Here is a 23,674-nt window from a genome sequence, read left to right as displayed (position 1 = left end):
GGGGGGGTTTGTGTTGCCTCTGCAGGGATTTTGTTACCTTCGAGAGGGCTTTTGGGGTGTGGATGTGGGATCCTGCTGAAGTGACTGACTTGTCTTGATTTTCACTGGAACATCAACTTGTTATACATTTAAACTGTAAATCATGTTTCAATGCCTGAACTGCTTATATTATGAGAAAGCAAGGAATGCATGGGTTTTACTGACAGTGGTGTTGTTTTTTAATTCTGAGGACTTTTCCTCCCCCTTAAGCTTCAGATCAGTTAATGCAGAGGTTCCAAAACCTATTCTCCAAACTATAGTACATGCTCCTGTACAAACGCAATTCATTGCTAACAACAGATTTACTCAGAATGTGCCAAGTTATGAAGGTGTGGGTGTGAGATTTTATTTGGCACGCTGAGTGAAGAGAGATCCAAAATATACACTTGTGCCTCAATTTAGTATTAGATGATCAAAGATTTACTTTTGTGGACTGGGTATGTCATACTTTCATTGCTTTTTACATTTTTGTATAGAATAATTTCCCCCTAATCAGGTGTTCTGAACATTATGTTATATACTGTAGAAACAGTATTAGTATATTGAGCATTCTTCCACACGTGTTACTTAACAGTTAAATGACAAGATGCAGCTGAGCTGCGAAACTTGGCTGCACAAAGTCAAACACGAGATCCACCACTCAACCCCATCCTTCCCTTCCGACCTATCCTCTCTCCACAGCTCTCAGAATGGTTGGATGTCAGCTGCACTGCCAAAAGGTTCTGCCGTACAAATATTTATACAAAGCAGAAGGGAAGTGACAATGTGAGCAATAGGAGCTCCACAGGGAAAGTACTGGGGGTTACCCTCAGGCTAATCTCCACTAAGACATGTTTATAAACCTAGCTAGCAGTTAGAGTGGAGCGCTTCCAGCTTCGTCACCAAGACGCTAACTGTATTTGGTCAGCCACCGCACAGCGAGGTCCACTTCAATGACGTCGTTAACCAGTGTATCATTTGCATGGCACATAAACATATGGTTGTACTTCAGACTTTCATTTGATTCGCACACACATAACAGTTTCCATGTGTAGGGGAAACACAGGGCTTCTCTCCATGCTAGTTTTGACTTTGTTGTAGCTTGCCAGAGCAGAATTTCCTCTGACACCATCATCAACAAAAAAAAAGAAAAGCCTCTGCGAAAAACACCAGTATTTTCAATCTCAGTCAAAACAAGTACGGTTATGAGCAGCTTTTTCTGTGCATGTCAACCAGGGTTTAGAGCCTTCATGCGCATGTGAGTGAAAGATGTTGCCATGAAACCATCCATTAGTAAAACATGCACTTAAGAAACACGTATTTGTAAACCATATGCAGGGATATAGTCAGAGCAGTGTGGTTAAACACAGCAACATTTGAATGTGATCTATAAGGGGATGTAAAGGTTGCCTGAAATCTATCCTTAAGGACCAGTTTACCGAGGGTATTTAAATGGTATTGCACTCTTTCTGCCTATTCTTAGTTTAATTGCCCATAAATTGTGGTTTTAAACATGTTTGTGATTTATCACCATGAATATGAAGCTGGTTAGCTAAGCATAAAGGCAAGATAAGGAGATAGCTATCCTGGATTTGTTCCAATGCACTAAAATGTTCCTACAATGCATCTCAAACCAAATAGATAGCTTTTATTATTTTTTTAATCTAAAAAAGTCAAATGTGAAGCACAATGAGTTCTGGTTTATGTGCTGGGAAACTTTTCGGCTGGGAACAGTGACTCAGCGGTTGCTATTCAATGAGCGGAAAATTTAAGTCTTAATACTCTGCCACATAATCCCCCCCAAAACCAAACTTTGGCTTTGGTATGGATTTAATAAAGGAGATATAAAGGGTTAATTAATGGGCTTAAGAGGTATTTCACCTTCAGGGTTCCAGCCTTTTGTGCTAAGCTAAAGCTAAGCTAACTGGTGGCTGGCTGCACTGTAGCTCCTTATACATATACAGTTGCAAGAAGAAGTATGTGAACCCTTTGGAACTTCCTGGATTTCTGCATAAATTGGTCATAAAATGTGTTCTGATCTTCATCTAAGTCACAACAATAGACTAACACAGTCTGCTTAAGCTAAAACCACACAAACAATTATATGTTTTTATGTTTTTATTGAACACACCATGTAAACATTCACAGTGCAGGGTGGAACAAGTATGTGAACCCTTGGATTGAATAACTGGTTGACCCTCCTTTGGCAGCAATAACCTCAACCAAACGTTTCCTATAGTTGCATATCAGACCTGCACAACGGTCAGGAGGAATTTTGGACCATTCCTCTTGACAAAACTGTTTCAGTTCAGCAATATTCTTGGGATGTCTGGTGTGAATCGCTCTCTTGAGGTCATGCCACAGCATCTCAATTGGGTTGAGGTCAGGACTCTGACCGGGCCACTCCAGAAGGCCTATTTTCTTCTGTTGAAGCCATTCTGCTGTTGATTTACTTCTGTGCTTTGGGTCGTTGTCCTGTTGCATCACCCATCTTCTGTTGAGCTTCAATTGGTGGACAGATGGCCTTAAGTTCTCCAGCAAAATGTCTTGATAAACTTGAGAATTCATTTTTCCCTCGATGATGGCAATCTGTCCAGGCCCTGAGGCAGCAAAGCAGCCCCAAACCATGATGCTCCCTCCACCATACTTCACAGTTGGGATGAGGTTTTGATGTTGGTGTGCTTTGCCTTTTTTTCTCCACACATAGCGTTGTGTGTTCCTTCCAAACAATTCAACTTTGGTTTAATCTGTCCACAGAATATTTTGGAACATCCAGGTGCTCTTTTGCAAACTTCAAACGTGCAGATCAGAACACATTTTATAACCAACTTATGCAGAAATCCAGGTAATTCCAAAGGGTTCACATACTTTTCCTTGCAACTGTACATACAGACATGGGAGTGATATCGATCTTATCGTTCAACTCTTGTAAAAAAAAGAAAAAAGAAAAAGAAAGAGCAAATAATCATATATCTGGAAACTATTCCTTTAAAACGTACACATGCATATTTTCTGATATCATATTATATAAATCAAGGCATTATACATAATTTTTATGTCTTGGATTTCAACATATATATTTTTCACCATTTCATAATATAATTTCAAGGAAAGGCTAACCGCCTCAGTACCGCTTACCATAGTGTTCCTCCATGTCCGTCTTTTCCACTTACAAGAGTTTAGGTGGCATTACATGCTTAATACCCTTACTGTTAATGCTCCATCTCCCAGCCAGGACCCATCCCCCTGCTGTAGCAGACCCCCTTCACTCACCCCCTGCCCTGTGGCATTCCAGCTGTCCAGATGGTGTCTGCTCTGCACTGTGGACACCAGCGAGAGAGAGAGAGCGAGCGAGAGAGAGACCGACCCCCTCCCACCGGCAGGATTCACCGGATGACAGCCCCCCCCTCTCTCTTTATGTCGCCCTGACTTTCTGCTCACTCTTACGTGGGGACATTCTGGGGATGAAGTCCATGCTGATAAGTTGTTGACAGGCGAGAAAATCTCATTAGTTGCTAAGGCGAGACAGCTCAGTATTTACTCTGAAGTGAACTGAAAGAGGGAATCACTCATTTCTGTGTCCAACCCCAAGTGTTTATATAAGGAAGTGCATGCTTTTTACACATAGAAGTCAAACCACAGGCAAAACATGTGCGAAAAATAAGGATTCATGCATGTTATCATGAGTAGAGTAATTGTTGTTTTGAACTTTTCTTCAGTAACTAGTCACATTTAAAATCAGGAGTACATGGAATAGGAACACATCGAACAAAACATCAGTTCTACTCAAAGTAACACGCCTAGTTCCAGTTTTAAAAATAGTTGAAACGGCTTGCTTGGCGTGTTCAGATGAATGCCTCCGTCAATTTGCAAATTTTTCACTCTTTCCATCAGAAGTTGGCAAATGTAGTGCACCTGAAGTGTTGCTGGAGCGAGGCAATGCTTTCCGTATGTTGGAGTGAAACAAAGGGTAGCAATGGGTGTGAGGGTAGGGGCTTTAACTGTAGCTACTACAGTACATCTGTCCCATAAAAACACTGCGTGGGTTTTTTGTTTCTGGCCCTCTAAAAGGAATCTGCCGTAGCACAGTGTGTGTGTGTGTGTGTGTGTGTGTGTGTGTGTGTGTGTGTGTGTGTGTGTGTGTGTGTGTGTGTGTGTGTGTGTGTGTGTGTGTGTGTGTGTGTGTGTGTGTGTGTGTGTGTGTGTGTGTGTGTGTGTGTGTGTGTGTGTGTGTGTGTGTGATCGCCCAGCTAGATAAAGCCCCATAAACCCCACCCTTCCTACTCCACTCTCCAGCCTCCATGATTGCAGCCTTGTTGGAGAGCCAGTGTGTATTCCTGCCTGTTGTCATTCTTCAGCTGTGTGTGTCTGTGTGCACTTCAGCTGTGTGTGTCTGTGTGAGTTTGCTCGTTTGCCTTCCTATACGTCACATTTAATGGCTCCTTTTGAGTGCTGCAAACAGAAAAGCCGGAAGGCATGGACAAAGAACCAGCCTGTAAAAAAAAAAAAAGAAGAGGAAAACACAGATGCTTCTCTGTGTTAAACTTCATAGCTCTATTGAGTTTGAAGGATGTGTGCTCTTGTCCCCCTTGACAAAGATTTCAAGGAGGGAAAGCATCCCATTTTCTTCCCCTGGTGACAATGGTAGCTCCGCCTCCAGCAGGTCAGTACAGTTTTTACAGTGTCAGTTACTTAGGCAGAGCAGAGTGCAGGCATGAGTACCCGGGGGGTTGTTATGTCAACTGGCTCTCGGGTGACTGGCTGCAGTCAGCAGGACTTTTGGTAAAAGGGATTTCAGGGAGTTTGTGTCTGTGTGAGTAAGAGAGGGGAGAGAGGGGAGAGAGGGGAGGGAGAGATGGATTAGTCTCAGGCCCTGTTTTCGCCCCATTCTTCTCCCTCTGCGGCAGCAGCAGATCTCGCCTACCCTCTGCCTGTACCACCAAACTGGGGCCCCTTGGCACCCTGGAGACACTTGCCCCACAAAGCCATCACATCCACCCCCCTCCTCGACCCTTTCCAACCTCTGATCTCTGCAGTTCTCTTGTTGTTTCCACCCTTTCCTTTTCTGTATCCTCAACCAACCAAACTCTTCTTTCTGATTTTCCTTCTCCTATCGCCTCGTCCCTTTCTTCCACTTCTTCCCTTTTTTTCTATGCAGCTCCAATCCAGGGGAGAGTTGAATCTTCTGAGTGATGGGCTTTAGCCATGTTAGACAAACACACCCCCACTGTCATCCTTTTGAAGCTCTCTATTAGTGAAAGCCCGTTTCTACAGGATGAAGTGTTGTGAGCTTCGACAATTGCAATTGAAACCAGAGGTTCCAGAGGTTCCTAGGCACCTTAAACTGCCCTAAGTGCTCAATGATTGGTTTTAAATGAGAAACACATTGGCCACTCAGCATGTGATTGATTGTTGTGTGAGGGTAGCTTAAAATAATGTGACACACCCTGGACCCGCCCCCACTCCTTGGCTGGTTTCTGGTGCTTTTGTTTACCCGTATGGATCTGTTTGAAGCCAGTGCTTAATATAAAAGATGGAGTTATTGGATTAGCGACGGGTGACCCGTACTCAGGCCTACATCCTTTCAATCGTTGATCCCATGACCTGGTTGTAGTCATGCACACCCATGCACACAGACATGCAATATACTGTACACTTCACAAACCGTAGGACACTGAGACCGATGAGACCAAAACTATTACCTCTTTCCCGGATGGTGAAATGTTTATTTATGGTGCAAAGTTGTGCATTTTATCATGAGGATATATGGAGATTGCTCCCTTTTCTAAAGCGGACATGTGCTTCGACTATGGCATGTCTCCATGCTTTAATGTTCAAAAAGTTCCTTATTTTTCTCATCCTGCATGTGCTTCAGCATCTCTTTTCACCCTCTGTCTGAAACCATAGCCCAGTCTGCTCCGATTGGTTTGCTGACCGGCTCTGTTGTGATTCGTCCACCGCTTAGAGATGTCCCGCCCCTTAGCCTATAACGTAGAATCATTAATGTGTCACATGTTACTTGTTAGACGCTTTTATCCAAAGCGACTTACATACTCAATACTGTGGGCAATCCCCACAGGAGCAATTTGGGGTGAAGTGTCTCAGGGGAAACATGCTGACTGCAGTGGGGTTTGAACCTGTGCTCCCCTGATCCGAACACCGACACTCAACCCACTGCACCACACGCCTCCCTGTGTTGGAGCGCTAGCCAATAGAAGCGCGGTTGTTACGTAGGGATGTCACTACTGAAGCAAACAAAGGAGTCCAATGGAGGCGTTTCAGGCAGGGGGGAGTGTGTGGGAGAAAACTGCCTCTGGAGGGACCTTTGGGATCTTAGCCTTTCCGCAAAAGCTTCACTGATCCGCCTGGAGGTTCTCAAAGCAAGAAACAATCATTTTTAATTCACCCAGATTTCCTCTGCTTTAAAGATATTACCAGCTTTTGTTTGGCTTTATTGTCCCTGAGATTAGCTGAGAATTCCCCGAAGCCGTACCATCTGAAGAAATATTCTTTGGAAAATGTACTGCCAGTCCTTTTTCCCCTGCTATAGTTTCTTTGCAATCCATGCACTGGCACCTGGTTTTCTCTGTGGAGCAAAGTTTCCACTCTCCACCCTCCTCTCTCAGGAAGAATGTGAGTCAGGAGCTTGCTGTGTCTTTAACGGCCTCCTCTCTTTTTGTACAGCCAAGTTAAGTCTCTCTGATGTTTGCAGTAACTTTATGTGGATTCCTGAAGGTTTACAGTGGCAACAAGTGGTCCTAACACAAAGGGTTGGTGCTGAACAAATACCTTTAAAAAAAAAAAATGTTGGCAGTTTTAGGTGGAAATCTCTGTGTGGATAACTAAGAGTTCAAAGAAAGATAGGAGAAGATAAACTAATCTAGGGGTAGTTCCAAGAAAGCTGGCCACTGTCGAAACATTGGCCAAATATAAGTCCCTAAATGTTCTCTAAACAGAGCTTGCATGCACATTGTTCGGGGTCTCGGTCAATGGGGTGAGCACTTTATCCCTTTTGTCTGTTTAAACTTCACTTTGAGGGTTACACACCTAGAGAAATCCCCCTATACTATTTCCATGCAAATCCGTTGTTTATGAGAAGGGTGTAGACTGCATTCCTGACCTGTCCTCCTGTGTGGACATGTGAGTTCTGAAAAGATTCACAGTCTGGTGATCTACAGGTCAGCTTTTGCCTCTGGGGCAGATTTCAGTCTGGCCCTTGTCTTGGAATGAATCAGCGAGTTTATGTATTTGTGCTAATCTGTCTGACATGTATTATTTCCCCATAACATTCTGCCTCCCTTAGATAACGACATTTCAGATGCTACAGTTAAATCAGGTGACGAAAAAGAGTCCAAATACCATCCATCAACAAATTGTAAGGGATAATAGTTGAATTGTCCAACTACCGGTACTCCAATAGGACATGCAAATCAGACCAAACAAACATAAGCAATGACAGTTCATGTGTATGACTGCACTACAGTTTATAAAATGATACTGTTGGATACAATTAAGTTTAAACATCAATTAAATTAAACACATTTGGAATAGGGTCGCGCCATATTTGACATTGAACATTGCAATAATGATGTTGCAACAAATACAACGATATTAAACTGACATAAGATCTGCCTTTCTGCTGCTTTCATGATACTGATACAAAGTTACAAACTGCTTGTTCAATAGAAAACTTTACATGTTAACGTTCTTACTCAATTAGTCTGAAAGCTGCGAGTCTTTTGCAATGTGAGTTACGATGGCGAATAAATGTTAAAAAGCAATATCTAATTTTGAACCTTAAGTCAGGTACTCAACTGACTGGCCATTGGTTAAGTCAGAAAATATCTACAGGGTTCATTGAATAAAATAAAAAGAGCAAATATTCTCACACATTTGTAATTGTCTTTGAAATGTCTTGGCTTTTGCAACTTCTGCAATTGTGGTATGTTGCATGTGTCAGTCGGCCTAGCACTGCTATTATGCAATCCAAAGTAACCGCTTATAATTGCTGAAGGGCTTCACAAAGCTATAAATATTTTAAAAGCGGACCATCATAGAGTACTTAGCTTTGGAAAGGAAATGGTGACACTAAATCCGATACTGTTTTGAGTGCAGAGGGGATGTCTGGCTGATGAATCCACTCAAAGTTTTCTCACTTCCATTATCCTGGCTTTCAAGAGTTTTGAACATTTGGCAGCCGTATGAGTATCATTTCCTGATTTTAAATGAGCGTTTATTAAGAAGGATACGGGGCACAGCAAAGAAGTGACACTCTTGACCTTTGTTGAGACAGATCTTCCTCTGATCGTAAGTAACAACTCCCAAAGGGCCACAAAAGGTCAGAGACCGCTCCGGAGATTGGAACCAGAGGACGGTGTTTGTTTACATGCCCTGAGGAGCAGAAATAATATCGCCCGCAGGAATTAGTAGGTTGTACCGGTATAACTACATACTCCGCAAGAAATGCGCACTGTTGTTAGAGAAACAAAAGAAATGCATTTCCTTTGTAGTTTTTCTTACACTCCCTCAACAAACCCCTAATTTGTGATAAATGTAACTTTCTCACCACCTTTATTCTGAGCCCCCTATTAAGGTTTAAACGTCTCTCTCCACTTGTTTGTATTTCTAATGTAATAACCATAAATACGTGAAGACACCTCGGGATATTTTTTGCAGTGTAAAACGCCTACCAGAACTAATATTCCCCGGCGAGTTCACATTAGCTAATAATGTTGATGATTGTTCATGTATGACTTCAGCCCCCCTTGTTGCTTAAAATAACAGCCGCAGCTTCCAAACAAAGCAGCCTCGATGTTCTGGGTCTCCACGGACAAGCTTTAGCGTACTCTAACCACTCCTTTTATAGGTAGTGACCTAGGTGAATTATGTAAGTGTGTGCACAGTCCTGAAATCAACATCCAAGCTCTTTGCCTTCATAAGGCAATTTCGACTTTGGAGTGACAATTACGATTTCTGCTTTAGGTTTTGGATGAGGAAAGTTGATTGGCCTAAAACAGTTCAGGAAGTGTCATAGTTAACTGCTGCCTTAATTGTAAATATATATTTTTTGACGTTTTTACCATGAATTTACAACCAAAACAAACCTTATTTTGAAAAGGTTTAGCCTGAACACCCTAGAGTAGAAGTGTTTGCAGATCAAGTAACAACCTTTTTTCTTGTTTGACTGCAGAGCTCTTGAAGACTTGATGCAGAATTTAAAGGATACACCACTGCCAATGCATGATGTATGATATTCATTTGGTTTTCATATTATCCAGTAAATTCCTTTTTTAAATGATTTAGAGCCGATCCTGGCTTTTCTTTCTAGAATGTTACTTTCCGGCTCAGTTTAATTGGCTATGGTTACTTGTCGTGGGACTAGCTGCAATCCAAGTGCTGATTTGTTAATTTAACAAACAGATGTTGAATTTATATCTCCACAGTGTTGGAAATCTCCGGGCTTTATAACGGAGCAGACGGCATGTAATGATCCAGCAGAGTTACACTTTATGGTTAGACTACATTTTAAACCCACACAAGGGAGGCCCTGTTTAGCTCACCACTGTTATGTTAGGTGGAGGAGGGACAGCAGAGGTCAAGGTGAAGAAAGACACACACATATTCCCCGACATATACACTTATTTCCTGTGTAATCTTTCAAAGCCATATTTTCTTAAGGGGACCAGTTTCTGGTTGGACTTTATAACCCAGCAGGTGGTCGGGGGTCAGGAGGGTACACTGTAGATTGATTCAAACTTGTCATCATTACAGGAAAGGCTCTTGGAGTCAGCTCATTTATTTCACCTTATGACCAGACTCACCTTTCTATTCCCTGTTGCCCTGACACATTCTTCACTTTCCCTCTTTCTTCACTCATTGCTGAGATTGTTCAGACATCACAGTCATTTATATGACCCCCACCCCCCAGAACCTATAGGATAAATGCTTGAAAGATACCAAGGGGCTACTTGAACCCCCTGTCCATCTCTAGTATCAATACACTTTCTTTATTCACTTTTTAACAGTTTTGTTCTCCTTGGACAGAAGCGCACTTGTGAAAAATGTGTTGCGTAAAAGCCCCTGTGCTGGGTGGTGTAGAGTATCTAATACTATGCACACATACATTTTATCACTCTTGTCAGCTGGCAATGAATTTATGAACATGCAGTTTTTAAACCTCTGCGTATCCACATGTGTGGTTTTCTGCACTGTGAATAAATCGTGGAAAAAAAAATGAGCTCAACTCCTGATTTTTTTTTTTTACCTACATTTTATCCAAAGTTGTTATTGGGCTAGATGTGGAGAGGGGTAGATGTTAAAGGGATTATCTTATTTAGAGAAGCCTGTCCCAGCATGCATTAGCTGAGAGGCCTTTGAGAGACTTTCACAGGGCTAACACATGCAGATATACAAACGCATTCACACTTCGGCTTGGATGCAGCTTTTCTCCTGCTCTGTGTTTGTAGCAAATACAGAATCATTACGAGGTGGGAGAATGCTCAAGAGGTGATTGGCTCTGGCACAAAGCTTCTACTTAGTAAGGAATCAAATGGGATGAAGATATTCTTTGATGTGTGAGCTTTACTTGCACTCCTCCCTCTTTCCAAATGGCTCCAAGTGAGTCCATGTAATAGAGGTTATATGAGAGTCTCGCTGTGGTGGTCCGCTGTGTTTGAGGCGAGCTGGCTGACATCATCCCCACAGGGGGGGTGGTGGGATTGGGGGTTGATAGCCGGGGCAGGGCTAACCAGCTGAGCCAGCTTTCTAAGCTTGAGAAGTGTATGCCCAGCCACATCTAGTTTTACACAGTGTGTAAAGAGATTTAAACCCCTGCCTGTCGTCTGAAATTCTACTCAATCATGACGCACTAACAATGTCTTCCTTTCTTGTTTGCAGCACTGACATGATTTTAATGGAGTGAGACACTGCTGTCAGAGGGGATCTACAAGAAAGCTGGGTCTACAAATCTGGGGTAGGACAATTGAGGAAGCAACTTGGAATCTTCTCACCTGCATTTGACCCCTTAAACTGCGTTGAACTCCAAAGATGGATGGGCTAGACACCTTGCAGAGCTCGGCCCTAGAGACTAAGGCTGAGCGCATCGCTCGGTACAAGGCAGAGAGGAGGAGGGAGCTCGCCGAGCGCTATGGCAACGCGGACGAATTCACCTCCAAATATGTCCGTCGGGACCGGAAAATCGGAGATGCATCCGAAACAGGGTCGTCCGAAAACAAGGAGAAGGAAAAGTGTGAGGATAACGGATCAGAGCAAACATACACCCGGAGAGGTCTCAGGAGTAAAGCAGCAGAACCGGAGCATACTGAGGATGAGCCAGTCAAAGAGAAAGAGGGAACCACTCGCCTCAAGACAGACACGGTTTCATCCTCTAAAGCAGAAGCTGTCCCCTCCGTGAAGACGTCCTCCCACTTGAGGTGAGTTTATTCACATTGTCATAGACAAAACACCTATTTTTTTATACTGTTGTTCAGCCACAGTGTTATTCTTTTTGTGACATACACTTAGCCGTAAGACACAAATCTGTTCAGTGCCAAGGCTCACATCTCAGGAGTTTAATTTATAAAAGGATGATATGACAAAAGAGGTGATTGCATGTGATGTCCCTATCTACTGTTTATCCAGAATCTAGAAATGTTTTCTATTCACCATTTCTTTCCCCCTTTTAGCAGCTAATCATCATTTGCAATGTTATTCTCTGATAGGCTATAATATTACTTTTTTAATATATATACATAATTGTTTTCTCTTTTTTTACTTTTACATAAACCAAAGTAGTTTTTTTACCTCACTTCCACATGTCAATTATTATTTTTCTGACATTTCCTCAAAACACTGTGGAAATGAAACACATGATATGCTTGTATGTATCTCAAGTAAAGTAGAGGTCTTTATTATATATTCTTTAAATTGGAACACCATTTTCAGGTCCCTACAAATAGCATAGTTTGATTAACTACATTAGCTCTTCAACTTTATCCCCAAGTGACTATTAGATTACTGTCCGAGAGCTTGCTGGCTCCTAATGAGTTAAGAGGAGGCAACAAGTCGGCACATTGGGAGAACACTTAGTTCTCTTGTTTGAAGTAAACACGGCCGCCAACATTTCCAAAATTGGCCATGAGTGAAAAGCAGCGGACTGCCCCATTTATTTTAGCCCTTGTTTTGCTGTGACGTCGTGCAAGCTGCTTCTTCTGGTTCACTTAGCAGTCAGGATCTCACATGTTTAACCTGTGTGTGGGTAACAACCCGGTACTGTCACGGTGACCTCAAAGAGTTTTTCTCATTAAGTGCCAAGAATCTTCTTCTTCTGAATGTTGCACATAGATGGACCAAAACATGTTCAGTCGTGGGTTTTTGGGCTGTTTGAGCTGTGATCAAGCCGAGGACTCTGATGCGTGAAAACAGCCAGACTTGTCTGTTCTTGAAAAACAGCCTGAGGGAACGAGATAATGTCAGAGAGTGGGGCTTAAAGGGGGGGGAGGGGGGGGTGGTTATTAGGCTCTGCCCTGCGTCTAGTAAGCAATTATTTGATATATATGTTCGGCCAATAATATGAAAGGATTGGGAAAGGCTTGTCTTGTGTTGTAATAGATTTCTAAAGAAAGTATGTGCAGCACGACATGTGTCAGCAAATCTTCCCTTATCAGGAGTTCTACTTCATTCATCATTGTTTTCATGTTCTTTATCTCCCAAAATCTTATTTCCAAATATTTTTTAACAAAACATTTTTTTTATAAATACTTTTTATTTATAAAGGGCGTTCAAAAACACTCATATACGGGTTAACATTTATAAAAATAATAAAAACAACTCGATATCAATTAAACAAAAGCTGCACTGAAATGGTTAGTTTTGATTTATGATTTAATGCAGAATTAATTATTGAATTTATACAAATCTCTCCAAACATAATTATTATGCCTCATTGTGGATATGGAGCAAACTTTAATTTGTGTCGTTTGTTTTTTGGTTTGTTCCCATAATGCAATGGGGAAGGAACTGTCTTGAGCCACAACACTAAGAATAGTTATGGACTACATGTTTTAATTACAGAGAACAGGATAGTGGGTTGACGTGTTGACACGTTTGTCCGTCACGTTAGCTTCTAATCTTGTCGGTTTTGTTATGACATTCGCTGCGTGCCTCGGTCCAGCTGTGCATTCTCGTGTTTGACACCCTCGTGCAACACAGAGTTAAACAATGAGGCCAAAAACTTGAACATCAACGGTTTATTTGCACGTTATGTTTCACCTTCAATAAGGAGAGAAGTGGAGTTCTCTACGTTTTTTATTTGGCATCCTTATATATACATCTGAAGAGTATATTAATACAATATATTTCACATTCCTGGTGGACTTGCATGTGCTTTAAGATTAGAGGCTCACAAGTATTTACTGCGCCTAAGCAACATGTCTATGTGTGTGTTACTCGAATAGCACAAAGGAAACTGGATCTCAGCTGCTCCAGAGATAATGGGAGCTGTCGACAAGTGTATCAGCCGTTCAGGAATCCTTCCCTGTGAGGTTACAGTGGAAGGGCGACATTCCAAAACACTGCGTCTTCATATTGCAATTAACTGTTGCCTAAAATTCACCTTTTATACCTTCATATTTTATTTAAGAACATACATATGTCACTACAAAACGTATACCCTAAATGTTAAAGTAAAGTTAAAAAGCTGTTTTCTGGTTTGAATCGCTTTTGATATCCAAAAGCGAGATGCTCGGGTTAGGAAGACCTTACATGAATGCATGTTTGCGATACAAAAAAAATGCAGCCGATTCTTATAACTAATTTCCATCTATAGTGTGAAGGATTTGTTTTTCAATTAATGAGTTCAACGCTCTGTGGGTCATTTCGCATGTATCCTAATCACCAGTCATTTAGCTACTGGCTCGTTGAGGTTAGCCAAACACCAAACGGGACTAAATGGGATTGGGATAATTATTGTTTACATGGCTGAAGCGTGACACCTGCCACAAGAAGAACTGAGCCTCCATACAGTTAAGCGCACAAATTGGACACATTTAAAAGGAAATCTTCTAACTATACCGCAGACAGTCATGATTATATCCCTTTGCTGCCTCTCTCACCTAATTCTGTGTATGTATGACGGGATGTACTACTAGAACATAACGAGGACGTTTACTCTTTTTAATTAATGACTCGCCCGCTTTGATTTCAATGTATGTTTAACTTTTCCCTCTACAACTTCCCCCCCCTTATTCTGTCTGTGGCTCTTCTGGTCCTCTCTTCTTCTTTGGTTAGTTTTTATGGCAGCATAGGGCCAACTTGTGCAGCCCGCCCCCCCCTAAAGCCTCAATGTGGGTGGGTTTGATTAAGTGTCTCTCAGCCATGTGGTTGCACAACAGTGTGTTAAAGCTGGCTTTTTAAAACTAGGTGGCACCAGTCAGCCTGAGACTCGCCATGGTCCACACTCACACTGTATTTAGAAGCCGAGCCTTAAATGGGGAAAGTTGTGTAAACATTTGAAACTTCGTGTTTATTTTGCACAGCCACAGATTGCTGAATATTTAATTACTTTAATCATTGCTCTTCAATTTGTAATCTTCCATCCCAATTTCCATTTCCAACCATATTCACACGCCACAAATACCTTTGGGGTGGCAATTTGAGATTTCCCACTGTATATCGTAAAGCTGTAATGAGGCGTGCCAGCCAAAAAACTGACAACATGTATCCAAACCCGAAGCCCAAAATGACTCGTAATAATATGCTGCTCTAAAAATTACTTTTCAACACAGTTTTGGGATTTCAATATATCACCACTCCAGGAAAAGTCAGACGACACTGAGTCAGATGCAGTACTAAATGATGTTTATTCCCTACATCAGCGGTTCTCAACCTGTGGGCCGTGGTCTGCGAAGGCATTTTGTATTTCTTGTACAGGCTAAAGACACAAACATGGACATAGCAATAACATATAGGAGATGACATTCCCATCTCAGACAAAAACAAAAACAGAAGAAATAAAGATACTTCATCACTTCAACATTTCACAAACAAAAATAGGTTGACAACCAAAAACCACCAAAAACACAACATGGCAAGCATATTTATTGTTCCTTTAATCCCACTCTTCGTTAGAGCTAATTATTTCCCATTTCATGGCGTGTTGAGCCACCCTTTGATTTTTTGTGGCAATCGTTTTTTCCAAAAGAAATTGTATTTTTTATCTACTCTTCAAACACCTTAAATTAAGATTACTCCTTGATTGACTTTTAGAATATGTATTTTAGCCAGAAGAATAGCTGTATTTATTAACTGTGTGCGGTCTACATCTAAAAGCCCACATAAAATATTAAAGGGTGTAAATGTAAATTCAATATTTGCCGCAAATAGATTGCAAAACATTAGGATTTGTGTTGAAACTCGGGATGGAAATTTGAAAGAAAATGTATATTTGAATATTCGACCCCCAAATAAAGGTTAACCGATGAACCGAAATGTACATATCCTATTTAAAAAAAGAGAAATTACATGTTCAAATAAGTATAGAAACCAATTTGTCAAATGTATTGAACTGGTGATCACAGTTTGAGCAGTTGACAGCTATAGGCCTACAGCTTTCATGCTTAAAACATAACTTGGTTTTTAAATGAAAGAGGGATCATACACGAACAACATAGCGGGTTAGGATAACGTTAACCTATTACAACAGAGATCAACAACCTATAACAGGGCCATGCACAGAATGCAGCTATTCAAAACTCATTCTTGTTTAAGAATATGAGCATGTCTACTCAGAGGAGAGGCGGGTGCTGAGGCGATTCACAATCAGGCCAGCTGTAGAGAAGACCCTCTCAGCTAGAATTTGGGCATAAGATGAGGTTTGAGTCTGCGTGATCTGCGTGTAGGGAGGGGCAGCAGCCATGTCATTAGCTAGAACTAGCTAGATCTGATGGATTTGGACATAAACGCGAGTGAAATATAACCAGACGCGAGAGAGATCAGCACCTGCAGCTCTGCCCACTGTGAGGGACCGGTGAGTGGAGCAAAACACACCTTTAGACCTAACACATTTAGCTATGGCACTGTCGTATACATTAGGGGTTTCACAACTACCAATATTTACTAGTCGACACATTTTTCAAAATAGTAGTCGACTAGTCGTTACGTCATAATAAAGACACACAAAGAGAGGTGTACAACTGTATTTTATATTGGAACTCATACAGTAACATTAAACACTGCATTTTAATTTGTGTTACATGGCTGAGTAAATAACAAACAGTAACTGGACTCACCAAAATCGACAGCAAGAAACTCTTGTTTACATAAATGCCACGTAAATCCAGTGCGCAACACTTTATTCGCTGTCCTCCACGATAACGTCCACCTTTCCATATTTTTGGTTTGGTTTGAACACCAACGCATCGATATGTGAGGGAAGGAGGCTTGACCGCTTTCGGGTGACAGTGTTGCCTGCCAGGGAAAAAACCCTCTCACTCGGGGTGCTTGTGGCTGGAATAGCCAGGTAGCTCCTCGAAAGCGGGGGAAGCGGTGCACGTTTTCTGCCCACCACTCCAGTGGATTATCCATTGTGGGGATATGCGGTGTCCGCTGGCAGTAATCCCGTAGCTCATCATCCGCATCACTGTTGACCCGTGTTTTCTTGCTGTTCGTTTGCCTCTGTTCAGTGCTGACGCCGGTCCGTTGCTCACTGGTGCTAGCATTACTGCTAGTGCTAGCTGTCGGCAGCGGGTGTCTCATCTTCAGATGGTTGCGCATAGCAGATGCATTTGTATTGTACTTCAGTACAGCTTTACACAACTGACACTTCACTGTGGAGTTGGTTACATCTTCGTTGAAGTACTGCCATACATAAGAATGTCGGACGTGTTTTGGAGCATTTTACAGCACCTCGTTTACCTCAATTTTTTTCACGACTAGTCGACTAGGGCCTACAGCGCCGACTAGTGGTAAAGGTAGTCGACTAGTCGACATTGAATTAATCCACTTGATAATATGTAATCAATTTAGGCACCCCTCCCAAACATTTTTTTATATACCTGAATAATTTTGAATATTCGATTAATCGTTCAGATCCCTAATGGAAACATTTCCATTATTAAGATCTATTTTTATTTCAACCTCTTTTCCTTTCTCTTTCTTGATCCTGCTTAGCAATGGTCATTACAGTCCTTGACAGCGGTCTGTTCTACTGGATTTACAGCGTGTCACATGTTCTGAATTGACCAATCATAACTTTATTTAGCCTCCGTATTGTTTATGGTTGAATGTGGGCTGCGAAAACATTTTTGATTCTTAAGTGGGCCCTGAGTTGAAAAAGGTTGGGAACCACTGCCCTACATAATATAACTGCACAGTCATCAATAAATGGGCCACTATACTCTATCTGCACAGATCCGACTTCTTCAGCTCTCATATCAATACCTGGGCCAATTGTGTTTATTACACAGCTTTGTCGAATACTCGATTGTGATTGGACAATTTGGAAATATCTCCCTAACAGACAGCTGCTAAAAGGAACGGATATTACTAAGGAGGATCAAGGGACGATGCGCAGTCATTTCAATACGCAGAAAGAAGTCTGTTAAATGCAACGTCAGCTGTGGACAACAAACATTTGTTTCCTTCATCAGAAAACACCATGGAATACCTACTTATTATTATTTGTGGAGAGGAGAAAACTTGGATTTATGATGGCTAAACTGTCCTCCGCAAAGAAAAGAAAAAGAGCGCAGGAGAAGGAAAGAGGTTAAAAGAGAGTGCGGGATGTCAGAGAAATCAACAGAAGGATACAGACAGGAAGTAAACACTAATGGGCAAATGGGAACAGCCTTGGACAGTAACAGAAAACCTCGATCAGTGCTGTCTTCATGTTAAATTACGTTGCTGTCGCGTCGGGATCCTGATCACCATGTCGGTGATTTTTTGTCATTATTGACCGCCTCTCTGCAATTATCCCTTACTTAATTTATAAGCAGCATCTGTTCTTATCGCTTTTGGTTCACCCCCCTGTTTCTCAGTCGATCAATACCACACTAATGGATGTCAGCAGTTCCTCACAGGATGCTGATTGATCCAGACACAAATGCATTACTTAAAGCCTGAGAAGGGGAACCTTTGTGTCATCTGGTGATTGCAGGATTTTGCCAGAACCTATCTGCAGCGCAAGGTACATTTATACCCATCTCAGAAAGTGATTGGTTGAGTGTGTAGGAGAGAAAGCAGGGTTTGAACTTCTCTATCCAGCTCCTTTTTCTTAACATTCTCTACACATGGATCAGAAATGGATCCGTCTGTATTTAGCCAACATTGACCCGTTAAAACTGGACCTACAGACTGGCTTGGGGCCAGCTCCCCTTCCTCAATAACCTCTGACCCCTCCCAGATGTCTACTACGACTCTCTATTGTGTTTAAAAGCGGTCCTCTCCCCTCCTTCTGTTACATCATCGCTGCTACCCCACAGGCAGCTGCTGCCCCCATCCATATTTAACAGCCATTACTTAGAGATGAATGGCCATCTTCAGAGGCTACACAGGCTGCGCGGTTATATCATTGCAAACATGGGACTGTAACAGCAGCATGAATAAATGTTAGATCAAACGCAGTGGCTTATTGCAGCGCTGTTGACAGTTTGGGTTATAATACAACTTTCTCATGTGGCTCGCTGTGTACATTTTCGGATTAACGTTGCGTAAGTAAGACTTAATATCCTCATTATTCTGTCTAGTTTGCGAACCTCAATAGCAACAGACGCATCATTTCTGTGTCATCACTTCAGTGTATTGGAGTGACCTCATTTGTCCCCCTCTCTCTCTCCCCTAGGCTGCTGGAAACCGATGACACAGAGGAGCCAAAGGGTAAGACCAACTCTCCACTTTCACTGCTCTCAGATCCTCCTTCCATCCACAAACCGCTTTCTCCTCTAACTCATTAAAGTTCTCTCTAATACTCAGCTAATTGCTAATGGCAGATCACCTCCCTGGTTTATTGATGTTGGCTTCCTAATACTCTGAAGGGAAACCGATCTACTGAGGTCTCTGCATTGTTTCCTTAACTGTTTAATTTAAAGTGAATGCTCTGCCTCAAGCGATGGTTTTCTCTTTTACAAAATAAGGGAGATAATGCTTGGCACGTGTCTTTAGTGGACGTGACTCAGTAGGTGTGCACTTTCATCCGTGGAAATGTTGATCATATTATTTAGGGCTGTCCCGAATACATGTGTATTTCTGTTTATTCACAGCATTCTTTTGATTATTCTACAGTATTGTTGTTTTATAGTTATTTGTTAATGTATATAACCCAATTTGTGTTCTTTGAAATTGAAAAGGATATTGCATTGTGTGTGTTACTTTCGTTGCAGTTGTATATGTCTTAAGTGTAATTTGGCGTGGTGTGAGTTAGAAGAGCTATGGAAACAACGTAACGGAGATTAATGGAGACAGAGAAAGTAAACGATAACGTTTATGGTTAAGTGTTGGCACCCCCCGAAGAGGCACAAGCTCTTACGTTAATATTGGAGATTTCAATAATTAATCTTTTTTTTTGTAAAACGAATATCCGAATAACGAAATTGAAACCCGAATAGTACTCCAACGAACGGATATTCGGGTACAGCCCTATGTACACTGGAAGCTTTTTCTTTGAAGCCAAATAACATTATGAACCATTTTTGAATCCTGCTAGTACAGAAAGAAGAAAATGGCTATGACTACGCACGGTTGATTTTTCCCACTCGCATGCGGCCACCTGAGTCCACAGCCTGAGTCTGTCTGTCGCCTGTCTGTCTGACTCAGTGGCCTGTCTCTATGCGTTTCTCTGCTCATGTATTTGATGTGGCGGTCTCGCTTTGTGTGTGTGCGTGTGAATGCTTGACTGCACAAGACAAAGAAAGGAGGGGATAGTAAGGTCCCTGCTTATTTCAGGATATGTAAAGCAGTGTTATGTAAACATACCTTTGTTTACCTTCAAACTACATTTGGAATTATGGATGTAAAACCAGATTTCTTTACGATTTTGCAAAATAAAAATACTTGATTTTAATTTTGGTATCTGTTGTGTTCCCTGAAATAATTAATGAATTCACTTTATTTATATAGCACACAGTACAAGACACTGCTTTACAATTAAGAAAAACACACGTTTAAAAACGACAAAGATGGAAGAGAATGAATTAAATTAAAATCATTATTAATCTGCACATTTTTCAATCCAATCATAGAATACAATGTGGCCTTTCACAGTGACGGTCATCATCTAGTGTACATGTGCACAGTAAGCATTCATGGAAGATGGCGTAGTCATGAGAAGTGCATTTGACTAAAGTTACTCACCGCCATATGTAGAGCTTTTTTTATCCAGCAGTAGTTACTACCCTATTTTCAGTAAACTGAGTCTGGTGTGATGAGAAGAGGTTGTGATATCCGAACAAGAACAGGAAGTCAGAAACAAACAGTTAATTGCTGCTAATGATTTGCTTCCTGTGGTATCTTGCCACCAAGACTCATGACTGTATTTGTGTCCTAACTGAATATTTCTCAGATCTTTTATAGATAGAGTAGATAGATAAAGTCTATCCAGGATTATGTTCTCAGATATTTAAATGCCATGACACACTCAACATACTGTATTTTAATCACTTTAAACATTTGGAAAAAAGAATTCTGAGGATTTCCTGTGCATCAACATATTGAGTGTGGAAGATAAGAGATATCATTGTAAAAGAAAGACCCAAAGCGACAGAGAGAGGAACAAAGAGCAGTCAGTGTTCATCTGTAATTCAGGCGTGCGAGTGGTGTGTGAAAAGCGACAGTGTGTGAGCATTACCGGTTCATTCACAGGCTGATGAGCTTCCTGTCTGAGCTGGCAGAGGAGCCTGGAGCCTGAACGCCTCTGCTTGACACTTGAGGAAATACAAACATAAATACATCAACGATTATGAAAACAACGTAACCGAACTAAAACTATTATTAATTTTTTTACTTTTTTTTGGTTTTTCAGTTTGAACTCTGCTTAAAGTTCAGGGTGATCAACTGTTAAAAACATACTGTTGCAATTTTTTGTAAGTAAATGAATAATCGTGATATCAATTATTGACCCAAATAATCGAGATCATGATTTTTGCCATAACCGAGCAGCCCTATAGTGAAGTGAACACATTGTAGAAACCTTCTGTAAGATGTGTGTTTGAACTGCACACATGCATTAACCCATGTTCACATGAGCAGAGTAAAGATGCATTAGGAATCATTTAAGCTCACTGATGAAAAAGGTTATTGATTTAAATGTGACTTTTGCAGTAAGCGCTATTCAGATTCCACACTGCTCATATTGGCTTATATTCTCTTGTGTGCAGAGACTATAGGCATTTGTTCATGGAATGATATGACAGAGGAAACAGCCCCTGTGTAAACAACAAAAAATGGATTGCCTGAATGTTGATCTAATGACTAAATGGATAAAAGAAGATGAACAAGAAGGAACAGTCAGGTGCATCAGAAAATATTAAGACCTTATCGTAATACAATCTATAAATCAGGAAACTCTCCTTATTACGATATCCAAAGTCTAACACGGTATAGAGTCTCACATCACAATATTAATATCATTTCGATATAATCCCCAGCCCTGATTATAACCACAAGCTTCTCCTATTGTGACAATGCAAGATGTCTGCTATGAGAAATGTCTTTTGGCCGTGACAAGGTCAAAGGCCCTTACAATAAACTCTCAGCGTGACCGAGCACTTCTGATGGATGAAAACACTTATGGAACAGTCCGTAAACTTAAGTGGAGGTTTTTCCATCCCTTGGAGTTTTTCTTTGTGACTCTGTCTCTGTCTCTGGGTTGAACGTTTGATGGATGATGATGTGAAAAAGATTGGACTGCATTCAAAAAGTCTGAAAGTGCAGTCGGTGGGGAATCACCAGTCTGCAATGTGCGCTGTGTGATGTCATCTGAAGTCAATCATGCCAGGATCTGGACAGCAGGGGAGCCTGGAAACATAAATCTAAAGTATTCAAAATGAAAGTATCAGGCCGCAAAAGAATCGCTTCTTGGGGGTTAAAGGGGAGGGCGTCAGAGACTTTTTGGATTTGTTTGTTCATTTGTTTTCTTTGGAGCGGGAACAATATCACCATGTGTCATTGTCAAGGCAATACAAACTGATTTAAAGTAGATGAGTGGATTTGAGCGTGTTGACTCAAGACATTTGTGTTGGTTAGGAACACCATTAAATGTAATGCTTTCCTTGCGTGCAGATTAGAAGGCTTTATTCTCAGGGCTGTTTTTGATTAGTCTACCCGCATGAGAATAGAAGATAGGAGCACGCACAACAATCAATCCAACAAAAATATGTATTGCATATTTAATATCTCATCATTAACTCTTGGCAGCAGATAGATGCCGGATGGTTTTGGTGTGTCTGAATACACTCACCCTTGGCTGAGGAATACATCGCTACATTCATTTCCTACTTCAGATCCAAAGACACCTTATTAGCCAATAAGATTTTATCCTGTCAGGTCCCCCTTTTATATTTTCCAAACTGTCATCCAGAGCAAGGAAAACTTTGACTGGACCTACTGAGGGTCTGGTTTATGTCTGTGTGGGGGAGTGTGTGTTAATATGTGTGTACAGGCACTGACTTATTACCTGGCTTAAATCTCGCTTGCGTCTTTATGTGCAATTATATTCTGTTTTCCCCAAAGAATTGTGTATGATTTAGCATGTCTGATCTTACCATATCCCATAACATTAACAGTGTATTATATTTTGGATACCGAACACACTCTGTCCTCCTTAAAACCCTGAATGTGACAAACTGACTAAACATCTGATATGTTGCTGGCAGGAAGCATTAGCAAATGTCTTCTCATTGTTGCATTCATGGTGTGTGTGTTCTTTCTAGTTGACGAGAAACCTGTGGATGCCAAGAGGACTTCCAAGACGTCTATTTTTAAGGTACTTTAAGGCTGTCTCCTTACTCCCTTTGTCCAAATGTTTCATAATATCTTATTCATTTTGTGTGTGCGCGATTGTCGTGACAGCACACCAAATCCGAGCTTCAAAACTATTTAGAAGCGTATGAGGGATGTCACAGATGCTATATCCATATTTTGTTCTGTCTAAGGTTACCATTTTTCATTCCCCTCGCTGAGTTACTCCGAGCCCGCTTCCAACACAGCTGGTGAACGCTTCAACCCCCCCCCCCCTTCCCGGATCTTTTGCTCCAGTAATATCAAATTGAGCTGTTCCATACAGACTGAGCTGTCCTGCACCTGCATACACACCTTGCCAAAGTTATGACTTCACACACACAGTCAAAGGGGGTCTTAAAGCAACGGTGGGAAGAAGACGTCTAGAGATCCAGCCAGGAACAAAAGCTTTATGATGCCTCCTTTACAACGGGACATACATACATGCATGCTTAAAAATGAAGACACTGTCCGTCTTTCCCAGGCTGCTTAGGTTTCATCATATTGGATGTAAATAGCCGTTGTAACTTGGCCTTTACAGACCAGGAGGAGTGCCAAGTTTGGCCAAGTGAACCCAGATGGCAGCGAAACCTGCTGGGAAAACAATCTCCCACCGAGAGGCCATCCCACAATCACACCACTTTTTGTTTTCACTTTTATTCTTCTCTCT

General features: G+C 41.4%; 1 protein-coding gene across 2 annotated transcripts in view; it reads left to right on the top strand.

The window, feature by feature from the left end:
* svild (supervillin d) overlaps positions 1–23,674 on the top strand; it is a 49,871-nt gene that overhangs the window by 1,816 nt on the left and 24,381 nt on the right. For both annotated transcript variants that reach the window (XM_079657620.1, XM_079657619.1), the window contains exons 2-4: positions 10,915–11,450; positions 18,854–18,888; positions 22,938–22,990. In XM_079657620.1, the coding sequence (XP_079513746.1) occupies positions 11,065–11,450; positions 18,854–18,888; positions 22,938–22,990 (474 nt within the window). In that variant the 5' untranslated portion in view covers positions 10,915–11,064. The remainder of the gene's footprint in view (positions 1–10,914; positions 11,451–18,853; positions 18,889–22,937; positions 22,991–23,674) is intronic.

Source organism: Notothenia rossii (genome assembly GCF_949606895.1).
Source record: "Notothenia rossii genome assembly, chromosome: 11".
Taxonomy (NCBI): Eukaryota; Metazoa; Chordata; class Actinopteri; order Perciformes; family Nototheniidae; genus Notothenia; species Notothenia rossii.
The sequence above is the reverse complement of the archived record's forward strand: the minus strand, read 5'-3'. Positions and strand labels throughout refer to the sequence as shown.